This window comes from Sphaeramia orbicularis, chromosome 4 (assembly GCF_902148855.1).
Source record: "Sphaeramia orbicularis chromosome 4, fSphaOr1.1, whole genome shotgun sequence".
Taxonomy (NCBI): Eukaryota; Metazoa; Chordata; class Actinopteri; order Kurtiformes; family Apogonidae; genus Sphaeramia; species Sphaeramia orbicularis.
In genome coordinates this window covers 32,932,840-32,954,087 of record NC_043960.1, presented here as the reverse complement: position 1 = coordinate 32,954,087, position 21,248 = coordinate 32,932,840, and the positions used below count along the sequence as shown (strand labels likewise).

At 38.2% G+C, this 21,248-nt stretch overlaps 1 protein-coding gene across 7 annotated transcripts in view; it reads left to right on the top strand.

Moving 5' to 3' along the window:
• Positions 1-4,723: 4,723 nt before the first annotated feature.
• farp2 (FERM, RhoGEF and pleckstrin domain protein 2) overlaps positions 4,724-21,248 on the top strand; it is a 41,437-nt gene continuing 24,912 nt past the window's right edge. For 3 of the 7 annotated variants that reach the window (XM_030132370.1, XM_030132364.1, XM_030132369.1), the window contains exons 1-13: positions 4,724-4,848; positions 5,390-5,633; positions 13,364-13,468; positions 14,568-14,610; positions 14,699-14,777; positions 15,110-15,207; positions 15,395-15,509; positions 17,474-17,621; positions 17,718-17,813; positions 17,920-18,083; positions 18,204-18,272; positions 19,582-19,639; positions 19,770-20,049. In XM_030132370.1, the coding sequence (XP_029988230.1) occupies positions 5,433-5,633; positions 13,364-13,468; positions 14,568-14,610; positions 14,699-14,777; positions 15,110-15,207; positions 15,395-15,509; positions 17,474-17,621; positions 17,718-17,813; positions 17,920-18,083; positions 18,204-18,272; positions 19,582-19,639; positions 19,770-20,049 (1,456 nt within the window). In that variant the 5' untranslated portion in view covers positions 4,724-4,848; positions 5,390-5,432. Of the gene's footprint in view, positions 4,849-5,377; positions 5,634-13,363; positions 13,469-14,567; positions 14,611-14,698; positions 14,778-15,109; positions 15,208-15,394; positions 15,510-17,473; positions 17,622-17,717; positions 17,814-17,919; positions 18,084-18,203; positions 18,273-19,581; positions 19,640-19,769; positions 20,050-21,248 lie in introns of those variants that run through there. The other 4 variants (XM_030132368.1, XM_030132367.1, XM_030132366.1 and 1 more) reach the window with 2 other exon arrangements.

The following is a 21,248-nucleotide window of genomic DNA, read 5'->3' as shown; positions in this document are numbered from 1 at the left end:
AATACAAAAATTATAAAAAATCACCAGATTATGCAGCTTTTAGATCATTAAGGGGATGAATGTGTCAAGTTTGAGGGTAGTTTGCAGTGTGTTCCATTTAAAAGCTGTGTAATACCTGAAACAAGCTCTGCCAGCTTTAGTGAACCATTAGTGAGTACAAGGAGGATATCTGAGGTCAAGTAATTAGTGGATCGTGCACTGTGGTTAATAGATTTAAATGAGAGAAGAGATGGGATGTTTGTAAGCTTCAACACTAGAGGTTTACACATGAACCACATTAGATGGTTCTGAGGAAACCCATCAAACTGTGTGATAGAGAGGACAATGGCTCATAATAATGATAAAGTATAACCCACAACGGTAAACAGGGTTTAATGCTGCAGTGTTGATGGGGCAGCTTGACAGTACAGAATATCTCCAAGGACAGACATCAAGGCTGACTGTACAGAGATGGAAAACCTTTTTATCTTTAAATTTTTTTTATTTCAGAAAAAACTTGGGATTGTTTTGCCAGATCTTGGAATTTTATCTTCCTTTGGAAAAAATGAGAATCATCCTCTGCTTTAAAATGCAGTTATTTAGTTTGTATTCAGAGTGATAATACATACAGGAATATTTTATAGCTACAAGAAGACACATTCTGGATACACAGTGAGTTTACAGTGGGGAAACATGTGAATACAGTGTAATAAAACTGGCGGTTAAGTTTATAATGATCTGTTTTTTAACCAGACTGAAGGCACAAATCAAAAGGCAGCATGGTAATGAAGAAACATCCCTAAATCCAGCAGACAGCTTCTCTCTATTTAGGGAAAACATGCAGAGACGTGAACCATTATGCATATGTAATTACAATTCATAAGGAGAAAACATCCATATAAAAGTGAGTGGTGAGTAAATCATGTAAAGTAAACGAGTTGAGGGAATTAACAGAAGCACTTACCGTATGTTTAACTGATTTAATTCTCTGGCCACATACAACCACATAATGCACTCCTCACTCATAAAGACTCGTCAGCCATAAAAATTAATTACCTCTCAACGACAATGAACATATGAATATATTATTAACGAAGAAGGATAATCTGCAGAGTGAGTGAATGAATGTAAATATAATGACCACTCTCTGCAGAATAACATTCTTTTTCTGGGTGGTGTTTTATCACATCACATTTAATCATTTTATTTCACATGCCTGACCTTTGGCTCTTTTACCTTTTAGACTGACCCAGATAAAAATCTGACACATGACCACATGAGGAAATGTTTGTCTCACTGATATCCAAGTCATATATTAACAGTTAGATAGGAAACATATCCCATTACATGGCAAAATGCTGTATATATGGTTTCATTTTAGTTTGTATGAAGACATTACCTTCTCACCTTAAGAAAATGTCCGGAAATTCAGTGTCTAAAATTGTCTCATATCTTCAGTCAAATAGTGACCCTGATGCTCCAACCATTATACTTACAACTCCAATGCATTAACCCTTTCATGCATACTGGTCACTACAGTGGACAGCTATTCTACAGCTGTTCTCTTCTATATTCATGGATTTTGTTGTTTTCGTTGTTTTGGTTTTTTTTCTCACACATATATCTTTATTAAAGTTTTAAGACACTACATATCTTTTCTGACATGAATTGGTAACATTTTGTAGATCTCTTCTGAGCATAAACCCCTCCCATCACAAAGCCCTCCCCGTAGTTTTCACACAATTTATCAGTAAATACATGTTTCTGTGCGCCAAAAATTAAACGTGGTTTCTAGCTGAGTGGACATTTTTGCAACTTCATGAAAAATAGGTCCATAAGAATTTTTTTTTTTTTTTTCAGTATTATTTTTTTATGTATTTTTTAAATTTTTTAAATTATTTTTATTTTATTTTATTTTTTTAGATTTATTTTTCAGAAAAAAATTTTCAATCGCATGTTTTTTTTCATGCCTGAAGAAGAATAAAAACACTCAGGAAAAAATTTTGATAAAGGTTCTCATAATTCGTGCATGAAAGAGTTAAAAATACATATGAACAGTGACTGAAAAATCAGGTTTTTTGCATCAGATATTGACTTCTGAAAAAATGGGATTCTGTTATTTGAAAATGATTGTGATCTTGTTTTGACTGCATTATTCAAGTCTAAAAACACTGTTTTTTTTTGTTTTTTTTGTGATTTTAACCAGTCATTGTATGTAAATAAATGTTCTAAATCATGCATTCCCTCATGTGGATTACAGGAGATTTAATTTTTGTTGGCAAATCAATTTACATTCCAAGCATGAAAGAAAAACTTTCAAGAAAAAGCATGTTTTTAACACTGAAAGTTTATGTTGTTTCCACATCTGTTGTTTCATTGAATCTAATGTTAGTGTATGCTAGCATGCTAGACATTTATTTCACTGGTGAGAGAAAAAAGTAAGAGTCTTCTTACTTACTTAAGTATTTTAACATGTGTATATTTTCAAGAAGACATGCATAAAAACAGCTTTATCAAATGTGAATCTCTTCAAAATGGCTGATTTACTTCAGTTTGCAGAGGTGTGAAGTAGAAAGTACAAATACTTTGTGACTGTACTTAAGTAGACTTTTCAGGTATATATACTTTACCTGAGTATTTATTTTTCTGACACCTTTCTACTTTTAATCCTTACTTTTTAACACAAATATCTATACTTTTTACTCCTTGCATGTTCAAAAAAGGCCTGTTTAGTTGTTCAGTTGGTTTAGTTTTAATTTAATTGTGGATTATTAATTATTTTTTAGAAAACTGTTATTTAATCAAGACCATGACCTCTATGGATGGAAAAATAACTAAATAATTAAAAATAATGATTTTAAATAATTATTAAAAAATCATTTTAAAAATGACTATGATTATATATAAAGCAGTCCATGTCACACATGACAGATGCAGTGATGTAAAGGATACAAGAGACAATAGGGGCATTTGATATATGAGTGTTGTGCAGAAAATGCAGCCTATAGATATGTAAAACACTCTTTTCTTTTACTCTTTTAGTACATATCAGAACTTGTACTTTTTGTACTTTTTACTATGTAATGATGTATTTCCTCTTCTACCTGGGTAAAGAACATATATTGCTACCTCTGATTAGGCGATGTAAAAATGGCTGTAATTAAATGGTCATTTATGCACAAATTCAGTCATGAAGAAGAGATCAATTGGGTCATGCAAAGTGGTTCCCCAAGTAAAAGTAAAGTATGGGCAAAACTGCTTTGATGACTAGTTGTTTTTATTTATTTATTTTATTTTTTTTTTTTTTTTGGAATTTGGAAAAATTGTGTTAACAGTTTCAGTGGTAAAAACTGGCATTTTCATTTATCATGTATCATATATACCAGATACCTATATAAACAAAAACCATTGGTTCAGCTTTATATCAATGTATTTCTGTACTATTAGATGTATTAATTATTCTGAATGTCTTAACTATTTTTAACTGGACCCTGATCTTTAAATTAAGATTAATTAATGATTTAAGAGCATATTCTTTTCATAATAGTGGATCTTCTAACATGACATTTTATGTTTATGATAATAAGAAATTGGTTTGCTAAGATATGTGTCCATATAAAGTACTTCACAAATTTATTAGACCATCTTTGCCTATTTGTATCGAGACCATCCAGTATCATTGAGTGTTTCAGTGAGCTCACCACATTTTATCATTTTGAACAGAGCCTGTCACTGGGTAGTCAGACATTAATGAAGCATAACATTCAATCACTGACACTGATGTTCATGTTCAGGAATGCAAGTAAATGACTAGAATTTGACATCTTAATCAAGAAATAATTATGTGTTTACTGTGTTTCTCTGTTTTTTTTTGTTTTTTTGTTTTGTTTTTTTGTTTTTTTGTAAAACGGTAAATTTGAAAATGTATGTGCAACAACAATAATTATATTCTAGCATTAAAAATATAATTTAAGCTAAAGAGCTTATACAGGTGTATTAACCATTACAGAAACATTACAAATCCATCTTGGTAATTACCAATGCTGTTAATTTAAGGCAGCTATAAAATAAATATTTCTTTGGGTGGTGGTCTAAAAAAATGTTAATTAATCAAAGTATTACCTCAATTTGTATGTTTATACGTGGCCTCGTATCAGAGTGTCTGGAATAAACTGTTTTCTGTGACTGAAACCAGTAGGGGGCGCCCCATTACAATGGCAGAATGTAGGCTGAGTTTCTGTTCCATTCTATACGGACTTTTAGTTTACTTTATTCATTCAATCGCTGCTAAGAAGTGACCGTAAAATAACAAAATACCATTGAAAAAGAGTTCACGGTTGATTGAATCAGTCTGAAGTATTTGCGTAGTTTACAGACTGTAGTTTGTGTTATCTAGAATGTAACAGGAGAATAAGTGTTTGTTTGTATTATCTACGGGTCAAACTTCAGCCCAAATGTAAAGTGTTCTTCTTCGTTAGTCAAAGCACACAGGCCAGTAAAGCGGTGATAAACCCATCATTTTATTTATCATGAGTGTGGACGGAGAAAAACACACGTAGCCGCAAGTCCGTAAACTCTCTGAGGTTTTCAGTAGACCGCATTAAAAACACCACACCGTATCAGTTTCCGCCGGACTAGTTTATTCTCCATCCATCAAAGCTATTTAAAGCGAGAGAAGGTAAATCTTCGCTCCTCAGCCTACAATCCGATGGCCCCGTTTGCACCAATGGCAGAACGCACGGGACGGCTTTAACCAATGACCATCCAGACCCCGTGCGCACTCTGGACGACGACGACCATGGACTGGAGTACTGCTGTCCTCTTCCATGGTGCAAACTTCTAGTATTCGGTGTTAACGCCAAGGAAAGGGTGAGTTTTTGCTTATTTTACATAATTACGTCCTAATGTCCCGGCATGCTGTGCGTTTTCGGTGAGAAAAGTGGTAATACTTAACTTTACTGCGCGTCTTTGGGTGAAGTAGTATCACGGAGCGGCTTTTCTTCTAAAGAAACCAAGCCTCAACGCAGGAGTTTTAGCTTCCTGTAGCTCCAGAAGGTAACTTTAGTCAGTTGTTCTTGTTTTTAAAGTATAAGTCCTGTGCAAAAGTGATACTGACCCAGTTAGACCACATGCGTAATAAACACAAAATGGAAACGCCGTCGTCACTTTTTTGCGTTTTAGCTATTTCTCTGGAACACCTACACTCGTGCTAGCGCCACAAACATCGCTTATGAGAATTACTTTTTAGTTTCCAACTTTATGAATGAGGCTGACATACCTATATAGTACTTTTTGTGCAGAAACCGTGGTAAAATGGCAATTATGTGGAGCAAGCATTAAAAATTAGTCAACAGTTGAAGCTGGTTGAGATTCTCTTGAACTTTGATGATGGTATTGTGTCTGTTTGCAGGAGTGAGGAGGAGGAGGAGGTGGTGGAGCTCCTCTGAGCAGTCATGGGGGAGATAGAGGGTTCATACCGGGTCCTGCAGACCCCTGGCACAAGACTAGGGGCCCAGTTCAATGCTGGTATCAGTACTTTGGAACCGGGTCAGAGCCTCAGTGCCAACATGGCTGGTGGGAGCAGAAGTCATGGGCGAGGACTGCAAATCCGTGTGCAGGGTCTGGATGACTCCCAGGAGTTCTTTGACGTGGATGTAAGTTACTCTTCAATTATTAAGCTTCCTTTTTTCCTTTTGTTTTTACATTAAATCTTAAGCTTGCTTCACATAGGGCTGAATCCTACCTTAAAGTCCAAGGTGGACCTGCTTGCGTGTGGCTTGGGTTGGTGACAGCTGCCACATGGCTTTGGTGCTGAAATCCCTTCCTCATTAAGACCTCTTATTCGGGCAACTTAGTGTAACTCACTGGGGTACTTTTTGGTTTCTTGGCTGTGATTCCTGCTCAACATCCAAGTAGCAGTGGTAGTTTTCCTTCCTCTTCCCAAGTCTTGGTGGAGATGTGAGCTGGATGAGGCAGAAATTCAGGAAATTTATGTTTTGCATCCTTGGTTTTACGGCTGTCATAAGGCATTGGTGTTAGTCGGTGTTTCAGTGACCTTTGCATTTCCCTATTGCTGTCTGCTACACTTAGGAATTGATTAAATCACAGCATGTCTGGGTTTGCTTTGATGGACTTTGCTTGTTAATGATCAACCCTGGGCTTTACGGTTTTCTGCCTTGCAGTTTTTTTATGATATAAATTTTTGTTGAAATTACGGATGTTCCAAGTCTATTCTTTATAGCTATTACTTTTCCAATATGTTTTTTACTTGCAAACAAAATACTGAAGCAATAAACTCATCATGAACTATAATTCAACAGAACTAAAGTGCAGGTTTTTCTTTGTAATTACAGGGAAGTTAATCCATTTTACAGATTGGCAGATTGTTTGAACAAACTTTTAGGTCCACAGTAGTATTGTGCTTTCCTGTGTTTACTTGGCGAGTTGCTGCAGGAGTCATTCACAAGGCAAATAGGAAGCAATAAGGAAACCCCTATATCAGTGCAAGTTTCCGGCCTTTTCAAAGGGGAGAAATGATCACAGTGGAGCCTCTTAATGTGATAAACAGTCAGTTAATGGGGGAGTTTAATTTTGCAGTGTAATATTACTGGATTAAGGCCCACTAATTCTATTAGTGCAGTTAAGTGTGTTTAACTTGTATAACTGTTCTGTTCTAAATCCGTTTGTAGCCACAACAATAACGGTTTGGGCAGATGTAGTTGGGAGCACTGCTGAGACAGACATTTCATAATCTTATGCACCATATGTTGTCTCAAAGTCCTAAGCTAATTGAATGTGGCAGTCACAAGTTTTAATTTGTGTGGAAGTGGGTGCTGGTCTTATCCAGTAAAGAGAAAAACTGAGCCTCAAGAAGTTAGTTTTTGTTCATTTAAGGCCTATACTCAGCCTCATGTATTGACAGACAACTTTAACTTGTTTGGAAGAGTTCAAAGCAGCCTGTGGAGTTGGTGTTGATAGGAGGTGACAGACAGAAATACATGGCTGCAAAAGGGGAATGACTGCAATCCTGTTGTCAAGCAGACTGCTGTATACCAAGAACAAGATGGCCACTGAAAGGCTGTGTTGTTCACCACTACAGAGCATTGCTTAATATTTCAGTTCATTCAATCTGAGGAGCTGTAGCCTGTTGGGAGTGGAATAGTATTTATGTCATTGCAGAGAACAGCAGCAGATTTAACACATCAGCAATATAAGCTGATTTATCACTTGTTCTATCTGTTTATTAGTTTCTTGTCTTTCTGACCATAATTGCTTAAAAAAGGATGAAACAGCATAGCTTTTCCTGGACTGAGTTATAGTTTTCCCCCATGTGTACAGTATGCAAAAATAGATCCAAAATTGCAGCGTTGAATGGTTGAAATGGTTGTGGCCTTCAAACAACTGCCTTCCCTCCTTGTGGCATTTTCAGCTGCCCAAATACCTTGTACATTTGTCCCGATCCGTCTCATTACCTGCCTCTCTCCCTGTATATTGTGGGTGATGTGTAAACACTGTCAAAAGTGTGTGAAAAGTCTCCTCACAGACCGACTCATGTCTTTATCATGCTTTTTACTTTTCTAACCTGTGATGCATTACAGACTGTGACTCTGGTGAATCTCCTAAACATATGGTGTCATACAATACACAGGTTTATAATGTCTTTAGCTCGGAACCACAACAGAGAAATCAGATCAGAGCTTGTGCGCTTTGATCTGTCGGTCTTCATGCACTGCAGGTACCTAGCATGGTGACCGTCAGCAGACATTTGCTTGCATGGCTCTTGTCCACAAGCTCCTCCCACTCCATGCACAGGAGAAAGCTCAGCCTTGTGGTTTCTGGACAGGGGAGGCAGGGCAGGCAGGGCAGGGAAACACAGGCTTCTTTTATCCAGCACAGCCAGCCCCTTCACAGGCCTTAACTTCCAGCTCAGAACTCGCAAAAAAAAGCCAAGAGATGTGGGACGTGGAACCTAGCTGTGTGAAAATACAGTACAGTTCAGCATCGGTGGGAGGGAGTCCAGGCAGGCTTTGCTTAGTGTTAGCAAACAAGAACATAAATAGCAAGGTTGACAACCAAGTGGGTTTGAAGGGGAGGGGGGAAAGAGGGGCAGCTTCTGGTGTTAAAAGAGCAGTTCAGGGGGAGTAGTCATGGCCAGTGCAAAGTTTGAGCTCCTTTGGTGGGGGAGGGGATGCACTCAGGAGTGAAGCCCTGCTGAAAGTTTGGCCCAGGAATTTCCACCACTGGTCTGCTGCAGAAATAACATCAGAATTCTGACAATACATGGAGATGAAACCTGTGTTACATATTGATATATCTGACAGATCATTTTATTAGTAATAGTGTAAAGTTACTGTAGGTTTGGTGTAAATGTTAATGTGCTACATTTAAGTTTATACTTCCATCCTGATAATAACTGCTGACTCTGACACATTTAGTTCTGGGGAAGGAGCAGAGGAAGCTAAAGTTAGAGGTACTATTAATCAGCACTGTTTACATGTAACAAAATATTTGTATTGGCAAAATTAGTCTCCAATAATAGATTAACTGATGTTGAGGGAAAATAATAATTCATAAAACAAAACTTGCACCTAGAATTTATCAGATTTTCCACTTTATTGGATGTTAACATTTATTTATTTGTTTAATGTTCAGTGAAAGAAATGTATTTTTTGACTTATCTTTTTATTCATCTATTCATTACTTTGACTTACATGTTTATTTCAACTGCTATCAAGTTTCTCATAATGTCAAAAATAGTTTACTTCCTACAGTGCCAATTTTGGAAGGCAGCTGCAATATCGACCAATTAATTTGCGATCTAGGAACAACCATTATAATATCAATCCTTAGAAATCCTCTATACCAAGGTACATCAATTTAATAGCTTTACTTAAGTGATGTGCTTAACCTCAAACAACCCATTACTCATCTTAACTGTAGATAATCTTTCTTTGTTGTTTATAGTGTTCTGATATTTTGGCTGTAATTGCCTGTGACTGACGGAGACTCCACCTATCTTAGTCATTCAGCCAAGTTGGACTGGGTTCTAAATGCCATATACATTTCAATAATGACATATGGAGTGACCAAAAGTAGTATGTAGTAAATAGTATGTGATAAACTTGAAAAATTGCAGTATGCCAAAGATACCCTAATGACTACTGCATTAGCCAAATTTCACACTCCACCACTACTACTGCAGTATGATTTATTTACCCCTGTTTTTTGTTTATCTGTCATGGTATAGTATGGGAGTTTCCACTTTATACACATTGAATATAGATATTTACCCAAGGAAATCAAAGCAAAAAAGGCTTCGTGCCACAGGTGAGACAAGTAAGTGAGTCTTGAGTTCATAAGATTGCTATGGTATGATTCACTTTTTATACAAATGATTTGTGGTTTAAAAACAAATGAATGCTGCAGTTTGAAACACTGAAATGAGCTAATAATCCACCTAAGGCCACAGTAGGCTATTGTGGAATGAACAAACTTTTTAGTCTGTACTACCATATCTATGAATTTGTCTGCTCCAATATTTACTGATAAATTGCTAATTTTAGATTTAGCAAATGATGTCACATGCATGTCTGATGTAAAATGGCTGCAATCTCGTAAGTAAGTGTTTCCACGGTGACCTTAGTAGCTTGGTGGTCATGTGACTAAGTAGTTTTCACAATTGGCATAGTCTGAGGAATACCACAGGGAACAGCATGCATTAAATAGTGTATATGTAGAGTCCAGTATGTGATTCTGAACACAGCACTGAAGCTCTATATTATCTAGGTTATACAGATGACCTGAACAGAAGGTGCACTGACACACCTGATCCCGATTACCACTATGCAGTGTTCATCTGCCAACAAACACAAGCCAGCTGTCCTTAGGTGTGCCCTGTGAGCAGGTAGTGAGAAGAAATGAGCTCTAGTTTGAGTGAATTCTAACTTCATCAAAGGACCCGTAACACTTGAAATCTCTCATCACACACTCGTGAAAGTGGCCGCTGGTGTGAGGAGCTTTAATATGCATGTCAGCAGGAAGTGTCCTGGTGGTAAAAGCTAAACAATGTGCATCCCACTGTGTCAAAAACAAGCTGAAACAAACCCCTGCTGTCAGTCAGAGGTTCAGCTACAGCTTCAGTGCCTTTCATTGGTGTCTACACGGTGCGTAACCTGTCTGGCTGGATTCACCTAATCCCTAAATCTAAATAAGGCTAGATGATATTTTGGTCACACCTTTTGTTTATGTAATCTTAATAAGGTTTGTGCTTTATTTCTGTGCATGAAAACACAGTCCTACCATACGTCTGGCTGCTTCCTACAAACCCAACACTTGTGCCCCACCCCCATCCCCATCCCACACACACACACACACACACACACACACACACACACACACACACACACACACACACACAGAAAGGTTTGTCTCCCAGAGAAACATCTGTTTGTCATAATCCCTGCTGCTTTCTGAGCTTGATTGGCTGACCCAGTGACCTTTCTTAATGTTAGTGCTTGGAGATGAGACTGTGGTCCACACCACAAGTTGGGTGTGAACGTGATCTCATGGTCACATCCCAGATGCACTTGCACTTAAAATGGCAGACTTTTTTTCAGTAGCAGCCCACTGATGTTGCATGCTGTGCACAGTGGGATGGATTATGGATGGATTCAGATTCTGCCCCGTTTGTGGGAATTCAGCAAAACAAATAGCACATATGAGGGTTGGGCTGCACTGACCAAATAAAATGTTTTATAATGTGACACATACCAGCAGTCTACCAAGAGTCTTCTAAATGTGCTGTTAAAGACACTTGCACAAAAGGGATTTTAAGGAATGATCATATAGGTTATGGTGTGACTTTAATGACTGAATTGGGAGTATCACCTTTTTCACTCAGCCTTGGACCACACCACGCTTTAATGTAGGCTTTGAAGTTAATTTTACAAAAGTTACAATTTTATGCATCATCCATCTTAAAGCGATGTCTAGAGATTTAATTGTTTAATATTCAGTTTATAGTGATGATGCAGTAAATTATGTAGCACCAGATATTGGGGATTTTGTTTGATAATTTAACATTAAGATGTTAAATATCTATCAATCAATCTTTATTTCAGACTCAGAGGTTCATAGAAAAAACGTAACAATAAAACAACCACACACATATAGTAAAATCTACTGATTAATTTTCAGTTGTTGTAAGATTAGAAGATGATAAACTTTAACCAGTATTTGTGTGCTTTATAAGGATGCCCCAATTCCAGTTTGGCCGATGGCTGATGTTGTTCTCTTTTTTAAAAAAGAATATATTATTTTTGTTTTGTGTATCACCTTGAGTGTTGCTGAAAAAAAATCAATCATACAACTACCATCTTCCATGCTGATGCCAATATTTGACCAATATATCGGTGGTTCACTGGAGACACTTTTTGGCCCTGAACATTTTTTGCTATAGTATGACAAAAAATGTTTTCATGATGAAAATGTTCAAATCATTCCATATCTATATTATGTATGGAAAATCAGTATTTTTTTTTCTAGTTTATTTCTATCCTGAGTGAAAATTGAAGAAACGAGATAGCTATCTGCTGTTTTCACTCAAGTTGGATTAAAATATCTGAATATTTAAAATGAAAATTTCTGCACACATCTGCATAGAAATGAATGACTTATTGGATGTAAAATGAGCAAAGTTTAGTGCATATTTGTGTGCAGCCATTATAGTGCTTTCATTGTGCATTAAAGCAGGAGAAGGCCTATTACGAACTGTCTGGGAGCGGTTGGATCACTGTGAAAATGTCATCCGTCCCTCTCAGATTGTAGGAGATAAAGCTGAATGACACAAAGAAGCAGGCCTGAGGGATTTTAGTCTCCCTTGAAACTGGAGTCCTGTGAATGCACTTTTACATTCCTGCAGTGGGTTAATGAGTAACCCAAAGGAGGAGCTTCTGAAACCCAGTCAACACACAGTTGTTTGCTAATGACTAGTACAGTGGGGAAAAAGTAAACACTTTGCTTCACTCCACTCTTGGCTTCTGGTTTTCTTATTTCACCAATCAACCCAACTCTTTAGATTCACCTCTCATGGATAAGTCAGTAAAAGCAAATGTAGCTTAAATGTTGTTAAGTGGTAAATATGTAAATCTTACAGTATGTTTGCATACTGTTGAGGCCTATAACTGTCTGTTGTTGGTATTTACGTTTTATATCTACAGTTCAAATGCTGTCAGACCTGATTGTCACACATCAGTTCTGTTTGTCATGCAGACAGGGAAAGAGATGCATTGGTGTTGCTCTAATAACATTGTGTACAGCACATTTAACACTTGAGTTCCATCTGTTAGAGCTTGTAAATCCTTGCATTGAGTCTGTCTTGAATTGGTGTCATTGAGCCCAGCAAACTGAGCCAAAGTGAGACATAATACCTCCAAACTTTTCTTATGTTTGGCCGCTGACCCTCTTTTATTTAATACTTACTAATGCTGTGTGGATAGTGCATCTGGCTTATGCTCAAAGGCAACTCACAAAGTATTTTAACATGCAGGGTTTTGTTCCTGGTTGAGATCAGCCATAATCAGACACTGTAAATGCATGGACAAATGGGTATTTTACAGCAGGTTCCTAGATTTATGGGTGTTATGTCAGTAGGTTTCACCTGCAATTTATAGATTTTGTGAATACAGAATATATGATTGTATCAAAGTAATGAAAAGACAAACTACAGTAAATCTCCTGCTGCTCTTTTGAGTTGTAATGTTGTGCTTTTACCAATGCAAAGCAGTTCTTTTTATAAGGCTTTTAAAAATACTATTTTACATTACAACCAGATGTTTTAAGCTATAATTTTCTCAAAAAGTCACAGGCAAGGATTCCAAACCTCAAGTGCAGTGTGTTCTTAGTACATAGTAATTAGTTCTTCATTTAGTGAAAACAAACCCCAGAGCGTTGGAAAGGTAAACTGCAGCAGATTTCCTGCTTGTGATTTTTCTGCAGTCCTTACAGTAGTACACATTTTTGCAGTTTACATGCTCGTCCGACTCAGGGAAACTATTTGAATCGACACATGGAACACATGCGGTCATAAAACACACAATACCGTGGATCATTTACAGATGCCAAATATTTTCTACTCCACAAAGACGGACAGTATTTACTCTGTGCTGGCTTAGAAACACGCATGTCTTCACCTAGGTTCAGGCAGAACGTTTTTTAATGTTATTTCTCTGAACAATCTTTGCTTCTTCAGGAATTCTGATAACTTCTTCCCTCCCAAAACGCTATTATTCTAACCGCAAATATTTTTTCGATGTATCATCGGTGGGGTTTTAAGAGCTTTATGTTGACATAATGGTTCCTTCTTCTCTGTTGTTGTTTCTTTCAGCCAAAAGCTCTTGGACAGACCCTCCTCTCTGAGGTTTTCCAGCGAGGCAACCTAATAGAGAGTGATTACTTTGGTCTCGAGTTTCAGAACATGCAGATGAACTGGGTACGTACTTCCTGTTTTATACTGACACAAGTACATTCTGAACTGAGATGCAAATAAGTTTATATTTCATGCTCCTGAGCAAATGCAAACAGCATTTTAAAACCAATCCACTTTGCAACAAACAGATTTGAGTCATATGGTGCAAAACAAACTGATTGGAGTCACTCCTGTTCAGCTTTGTGAGGTGGTCTTGAATTTACTGGACTTGAACTGTACACAATTGAGGAAAATCTTTAACTCTTCTGGTACAGCTCTGCATTGACAATATCATATTTTCCATTGTTGTGTTTTTCCAGGAACATTATCTGAATTCAAGACCACCTAGTACTTTTTCAAGTACTAGAGATGACGTATGAAACATATTTCTCCCTCAAATGGAAGAATGTGGCTTGTTTTTAGCTCCTGTATTCCTTCTACAAGAGCTTAAAATGCATCTGCTCTTCAGTTCCAGAAGTGATAGAGTGATTAAGATTTTATTCATTCCTTTTGTATCTGTTATACACAGCACATTTGTCACAATACAGAATAAAATAAGCAATTAATTAATTAATTCTTAGTAGATGTAACAAAAGTGGCATTTAAAGGCTAAATAATTGGAGGAGATAACCCAATACCTCTGGACTGGAGATTGATATGAGCTAAACCATCATTCATCCAACTCTAGGGTAGATTTTTCTATCCTGATGGCTTAAGCAGTCCTCCGGTTCTGTTTTTTACATTAAGTAAAAAACAATATTGCCTGCAAACAAAGCATTATTGTCTTCCTTATTTCACGATTTTCTTTAATGCCTGTACAAATGCCTGTATTGTACTTTAAACTAAGAGAATTGATGAAAATGTCAGCTGATACCAATTTGTCAGTGTAGCTGTCTGGATCTTTCACATTCCTGCCTCAATCAGGCCCAGATGTAAAAGGCTTCTGCAGCACAGCCAGTTTTTGCCCATAGCATTGCCACATCACTGTACTGTCATCTGTTTACTGCCACAACATGCCATCATTCTGTTTAAGAAGTAACAGGGTCTGTATTTGCAGCATACTTGGATCACATGACAATGCTCACAGTGTTAAAATTCATGCCCTTTTGATTTGTTTCTGCAGGTTTGGATAGAACCAACCAAGCTTATTGTGAAACAAGTCAGGAGTAAGTGTACCAAAATATTCAGCTTACTATGCACCTAAATCCTAATGCACATGTGGGCTGATTGATGTGTGTTTTTCCGTTTTTCCAGGACCAGCAAATACACTATTTAGACTCTCAGTGAAATTCTTTCCTCCAGACCCTGGTCAGCTGCAGGAGGAGTATACGAGGTCAGTGACTGCAATTTCCTACTGGATATTACATGCCTATGTAGCGAGGCTTTAGAAACAAAACAGATTCTTTTTCTTCCTTTTTATTCGGAAGTTCAGTTTTCAGGGCAGTGTTTAATTTGTCCTCCATAATTTTTTTTTTTTTTTAAAGCTGCAGTCAGTAATGGTCTTAGAGTATGACCACCTTAATGCTATTCAGGGTTTCTTTTTTATTTTTCTCTCACCGATTCTGTCTTTTCTTTGATGAAAATGATCTTTAATAAAGTTTGTTTACACTTTTGATGAAAATAACCTTTGACTAACTGAACCACACATTTTTTTTTTTTTCATAGGTACTTATTCTCCCTTCAGATGAAAAGAGATCTAATGGAGGGCAAGTTGATCTGCACGGAAAATACTGCAGCCTTGCTCGCCTCTCACTTTGTCCAATGTATGTTGGCTTTTTACCACAAAACCTGACTGTCCAGAAAATTACAAATTATCTTCACTGTATTTGCATTGTGTATGCATCATAATGGAATAAGCACATTGTTTTTAAGAATTCTTGCATTAATTTTTGTTAAATGGCATTGAGAAAAAATTCCTGACGTCCGTCCTTTCTTCTCTGTACACCACAGCGGAGATTGGTGACTATGACGATGCGGCAGACAGAGAATACCTGAAGATGAACATGCTGTTGCCTTATCAAGAGAAGGTACAGGAGAGGATCATGGAGCTCCATCGAAGACACTTGTAAGTCCTTGCTTTCTTGTTTAATCTGTCTGGTGGTATATTTCTTGTCCAAATTTGCCTTTATGAATGAAGAAATGGGAAATGTGTAAGGAGTGGCATATCATCAGTGCATCAGTGCAGCCACTGTGTGGCTTGAAACACAAACGTTTAGTGTCAACTAAGATGAGGCAACTGAACTGAGAGCATTATGTGTTCTTACTAAACAGCCATAATAAGGGGGTTTGCCTCATTTCAAAGTCCTTGTCTCACAAAAACCCTCACTGCACTTTTCCCACCAGTAGCCTCCTTGTTAGTAAAGTGCTATCCTATGGCCAATAGGGGCTCTTTTCAAACCAGTGTATTAGGTGGCTCTAAAGACCTCTGCTAATCTCTTCCCTTGGTTGCCAGTGTGGAAGCACAAGCAGCGAGTTCCCTGGCCTAATCCTCTGCCTGGCCGCTCTATTAGCCATAAGGCCAGTAGGGCAGGGGAGGGCCTAAGGAGATTTCACCGCTTAACGGATGAACAAAATTAGAATGTGGTGATGATTGGATGGATATGTCTTCCTAGAATACTGTTTGGTTGTAATCACATGGTTTTAGATAATGCCTCTCAAATCCTTGGAAGTTACAAGGGATTTTAAGTCACACTCGACAGCATACAGGGTATGATATAATCTACCGTTGTTCATATTATATGTGGCTGCAGGTTGCATAATTGGCCATTGCATAAAGTACACTTCACAAGCTTAATTAACTGTAATTATTAACCTTAGAGACACAGGTACTTTACTACACTTAGGGCACTGCACAACAGTTTAAGTGTTTCAAGATATGAGTTGAAATGTTTAACGGATCAAAAGCTATCATAATGAGACACAGGAAAAGTTCATTTGTATTTAATGAATCTGTTAGTTGAATCTAAGTCATTTGTATTTCTTTGTCCACGAAGTGCAGGTGTGTTTGCCAATTACTTAAAAACTAATTTCCTTAAAAAAAAGTTAAGTGCCTTGAGAGGTTGACCAGTACTGGATTTTCAGAAGTATATTTAATGATGATAGTTTGAAACAGGAAACAGCAGATAGCTGATGACTCAGCCAATGTCATTCCCACCCTTCCCCAATGTAATGTTTACACTGAAAACAGATTATGCATGTTGGAAATGAACTTGCTTTCTCTCAGTATCAGAAACTGGATAACTATTGAACTGCATGCCTCAGTCAAAGGGATAAAAAGTCTGATTGACTTTGATTTAGTCTGAACAACAGACTCAAAGTATTTTATCAGTAAATATACGGAACCTAACGTCAAGCAAATTGTAAAAATCAGGTACAATATCTAAAACAATATTCTGTTGATACCAGTAGTTTGCAGTACACAATGATCTCGCTACTTTAAATAATTTTGTGTTGTGAGCCGACTCTACATGAATAAAGTTTAAATGACTAGAGAAGCACAGTGTAATGTTGTTTGATATTCAGTTTACATAAAAAGTACAGGTTTTTTTGTAGGGGTTGACAGTTGCATCCCTTTTCTGATAAGGTTGTGTGTATGGATCTTTGTGTGTGTATCTTTTTTTTTCTCTCTCTCTCTGTTCTGGGTGTATTTAGCATAAGGTATTGAAGCTTATACAGTCATTTCAAACAGTTTGTCAGTTTGTCACACTCCAGAAGGCCTGATACAAGTGTTGATTTCATTATTATAACAATGTGATGGGTAGTTAAAAATAATTCAAGGATAGAGCCTTAAGGAACTCCTCATTTTGTAGGTCAATTTGAAAACTCAATATTTTTCGTGAAGTAAATGGCTGTATTTTTAAGCCATTGCTTATTCTTTCTGCTAGCATTATATCATGAACTGTACCAGAGGCAGTGGTAGGATCTGACAGAACTACACGTTTTTCTCTTTATTTTTTGTTAGGTTATAGAAATAGAGGGCATTTGAATTGTTGCTCACAACAATTTTTCGGAACACTTTTTCCACTCCAGGGGCCAGACTCCAGCTGAATCAGATTTCCAAATCTTGGAAATTGCCCGTAAGCTGGAGATGTACGGTGTCCGCTTCCACCCTGCAGCCGACCGGGAAGGAACCAAGATCAACCTGGCTGTCGCTCATATGGGCCTTCAGGTTTTTCAGGTGAGTGGTGATCGTTGACCTGTTGTTAGTACTACAGTGAATTCCACTGGCATTGCTATTAAAGATTTTTCTTTTACAATTTCTTTTTGACTCCAGGGCCACACCAAAATCAATACCTTCAACTGGTCCAAGATTCGCAAGTTGAGCTTCAAGAGAAAACGCTTCCTGATCAAACTCCACCCGGAGGTTCATGTATGTATTAATAAAGAGAAGACTGTCTTTGTGAAAAATATAAGGCCAATGTTTGCTTCATATTTGTATACTCTTTCTCATTTTATTTTTATGAATTTTGTTTTAGGGTCCCCATCAGGATACTCTAGAGTTTATGATGGCCAGTCGAGACCAGTGTAAAATCTTCTGGAAGATCTGTGTGGAGTACCACTCCTTTTTCCGACTGTTTGACCAACCCCAACCCAAATCCAAAGCTATTCTCTTCACCAGAGGCTCTTCCTTTAGATACAGGTATAAACTACTTGGCATTTCTTCAAACCTACCGTAGTGTAATTATCAGTGCATCTTTGTTTCCACTGTATCTTTTTGATCCTCACATTCAGTGTTTTTACTCCAATCACTTTCCATCAGTGGAAGAACCCAGAAGCAACTTGTGGACTATGTCAGGGAAAACGGAGCAAAGAGAACGCCATACCAGAGGTGTGTTTTTCAATACACTACTTAGAACAAAGATATTAAAAGTTTCACCCCTGGCATTAACATGTGGTATTTGAGATTTGGTCCTAAGTGGAATATATCTCTACATACGTCTCCAGTGGACACATGTGGTTTGATCTTAATTCTTTTTTCTACATGCAAATAAAAATGCTCATTTAATATTCTAAAATGCAGCTGAGCAAGCTTTCATTTCCTGCAGCCACTATGGACTCACAAGCCTTTAGATTTTAACAGACTAGCATAAGCTTTGTAAAGCTATTGGCAACTTTTAAGATTGAATGTTTTATTGCCTGTTAATATAAAAGCTGACATTTGTTGTTACTGACTCTCTTGCTTGACATACGCTTGAGTGAGACTAGATCTTTAAGTGCTCATGGATTTCAACTGGATTATACAAGCTGTCAATAGTCTATTTTTTCAGTTCAGGAATAAAGGGATGAGGCAGTGTGTTCTCATAATGTAACTATCTGAGTTTTTGGAAGCACAGACATGTTTAAAACACTTGAATATGACACTACTGGCCTGCGGATGATTATATACTCCAGTTAAAGCAGAGGACATTAGCTGAGGAGGTAGTCCTTCAGTGTGGCCCACTTTTTTTTTTGGCTCTTCTTCACTTTATTTTTAAAATGTGGACAGTATACAATTCCAGTGTGAACTAGTTTGGTCCTGAATTGATCAGCTTGAACAAAACAATAACAAAGATGCCACACAAAGTACTTAGTCATGTTGAAGTAAATGTGAAGGCCTCTGAAATCACCATTTACAGTTTAATTTTAATTGGAAGTACAGTGGAAATTATGAGCATAGGACAAAGATGATTATTTTTTTACTTCATTTTTTTAAACTGACACCCACCAACTCAGAATAATGACAAATGTCAATCTAGAGTGACATAAAAGTTACCTGATTTCTTACATGACTGCTTAAACTATAGGTGCTTTGCAAAAACTCAGACTATTATCTGTTTTTAGTACCACATATGGAAATGGACACAAACACAGTTGAGAAGTTTAGATTCCATGTAATTTGTGCTGTCTGTACTGTCATAAAACAAATCTATTGGAAAAATTTGATGTAGGCCATTTTTGCGGCTAGTCAGTATGAAGCCAAAGCATCTACAATGTGTCTTTGGTTTATTCATACCTGCTATAGAGCTGCTTAATTGTGATGGGATCCCAAAACACACATGTTAATGTCAGGTACAAACAGCGCCTAACAGTTAAATGCTTCCTTATTAGTGATTGGAATACATCTTCACACTCCACTTATCACTATCTTTTTTGTTCAGGAGGAACAGCAAAATACGAATGTCCTCTCGCTCCTTAGCCACAGATGTGCCAAAACAGGTTAGTAGAGTCACATGTTTGATGCAAACAGAGATATGATTTTTTTTTTTTAACACAGTTGTCCTTTACATTATTACTTTGGATTTTCCTGTGCTTTCCTCACTTCCCTTGTCTTGTCTTATTGTTTCAGAGCTTGTCATTCAATGACAGTCTCAGGGCCCCAGGCTCCCCTTCCTCTGCTAACGTGTCCTTCCACCCAGTGCACATCTCTAGCATTCACCCGCGAACAGAGCTCCAGCCTCAGCCCCAGCCCCTGCCCATTCTGAGCCAGTCCTCAGCGCCTCCCCAGCAGCAGCAGCCGCCACAGCAACTACAGCAGCTTCAATCCCCTCCGCAATCTACCAGACCCCCCAGCCCTCCGAAGGAAGAACCTGTCAAGGCTGCTTCCCCATCTCACTACGCTTTTCAAGGTGCCCCTAGCAATCAGGCAGCAGGACACTGCAGCCCCGTGTTTGTGTGTGTAGAGAGTGGCAAGTCCCAATCACAGCCCTCCAAAAATGGCAATGAGGAGAATGAACAGGGTGGGAGAAGGGGAACTGGATGCTCAGTGGGAGGGGGGAGAGGGAAGAGAAAAGGGATTCTAACACCTGAGGCTTTCGAGGCAGAGCTTTTACGTACTAAACAGAATTCCATGTTCTCAATGTCCAGCTCCCCACTGCAGGTCACTGAGGAGTTCATAGATGATGATCCCACTGAGATTTCTTTTTACGGTGGGGGGGCTGAGGCCTACTCCTATGGGCTTGATGATAAAGTGGATCACTTTGGTTATGTTGATGACTCTGACCTCAGAAAAAACAGGATTTTTAGTGTAGGCATTGAGGATCTGAATGGGAATGCCAATCCTTTCACTGACAGCATTGTGGGCCATTCTGAGACCAGCTCTTTGATTAATAACCGCTCTGAGTGCAGTTCCCTGGATAACCTGGGGCTCAGCTCTGCAGGCGAGTCCATGTCAGTGGGCTACGGGGGCCCCGACTCCTCCTCGCTTCAACTGCCGGGATCCGATATCCCATCAGAGGCCAGCTCCATGGTCAATTTCCCAGCATACTCTGTGCGCTCTGAGAGCAGCTCTGCTGTACAGTTCAGTGACTTGGTGGAGCAGCTTGAGCAGCTCAGCTACCCCCCAACGGCCACCGAGGGCTCAGGGAACGGCAGCTCTGACTCGGACTCCGACTGGGGCTCCGATAGCGTTCTCCCCCCTGAGCAGAACCTGTTTTACAGTAATCCCCTGACAGGGAGCAGTGGAATAGAAGGCTTTCTTCTACAGTGTCACAATTTACAGGCCTTGGCACTTACAGACCCCTCTGGATCCCCCCACATTAAAATGTAAAGCACATTTCCTTACAGCACTTGAGGTCCTGATCCAGGACAAAATAGCTGTAAATTGTAATTAGTAGTAGCAACACAGCTCACTACTTGGACACAACATTATCTCTAAAAACACTTTTGATACTTAAAATGATTTGGTCAAATAATAATTGAAGATGGTTTCCTGGTTCGTAGCTGGTGTTCAACCACCGTATTGATAGATCAATTTTATGCTGTTGACTCTGCAAAAACAAAGCCAAGAGAAACATGCACTTTTCCCTTTAGTGATTTTTGCAGCATT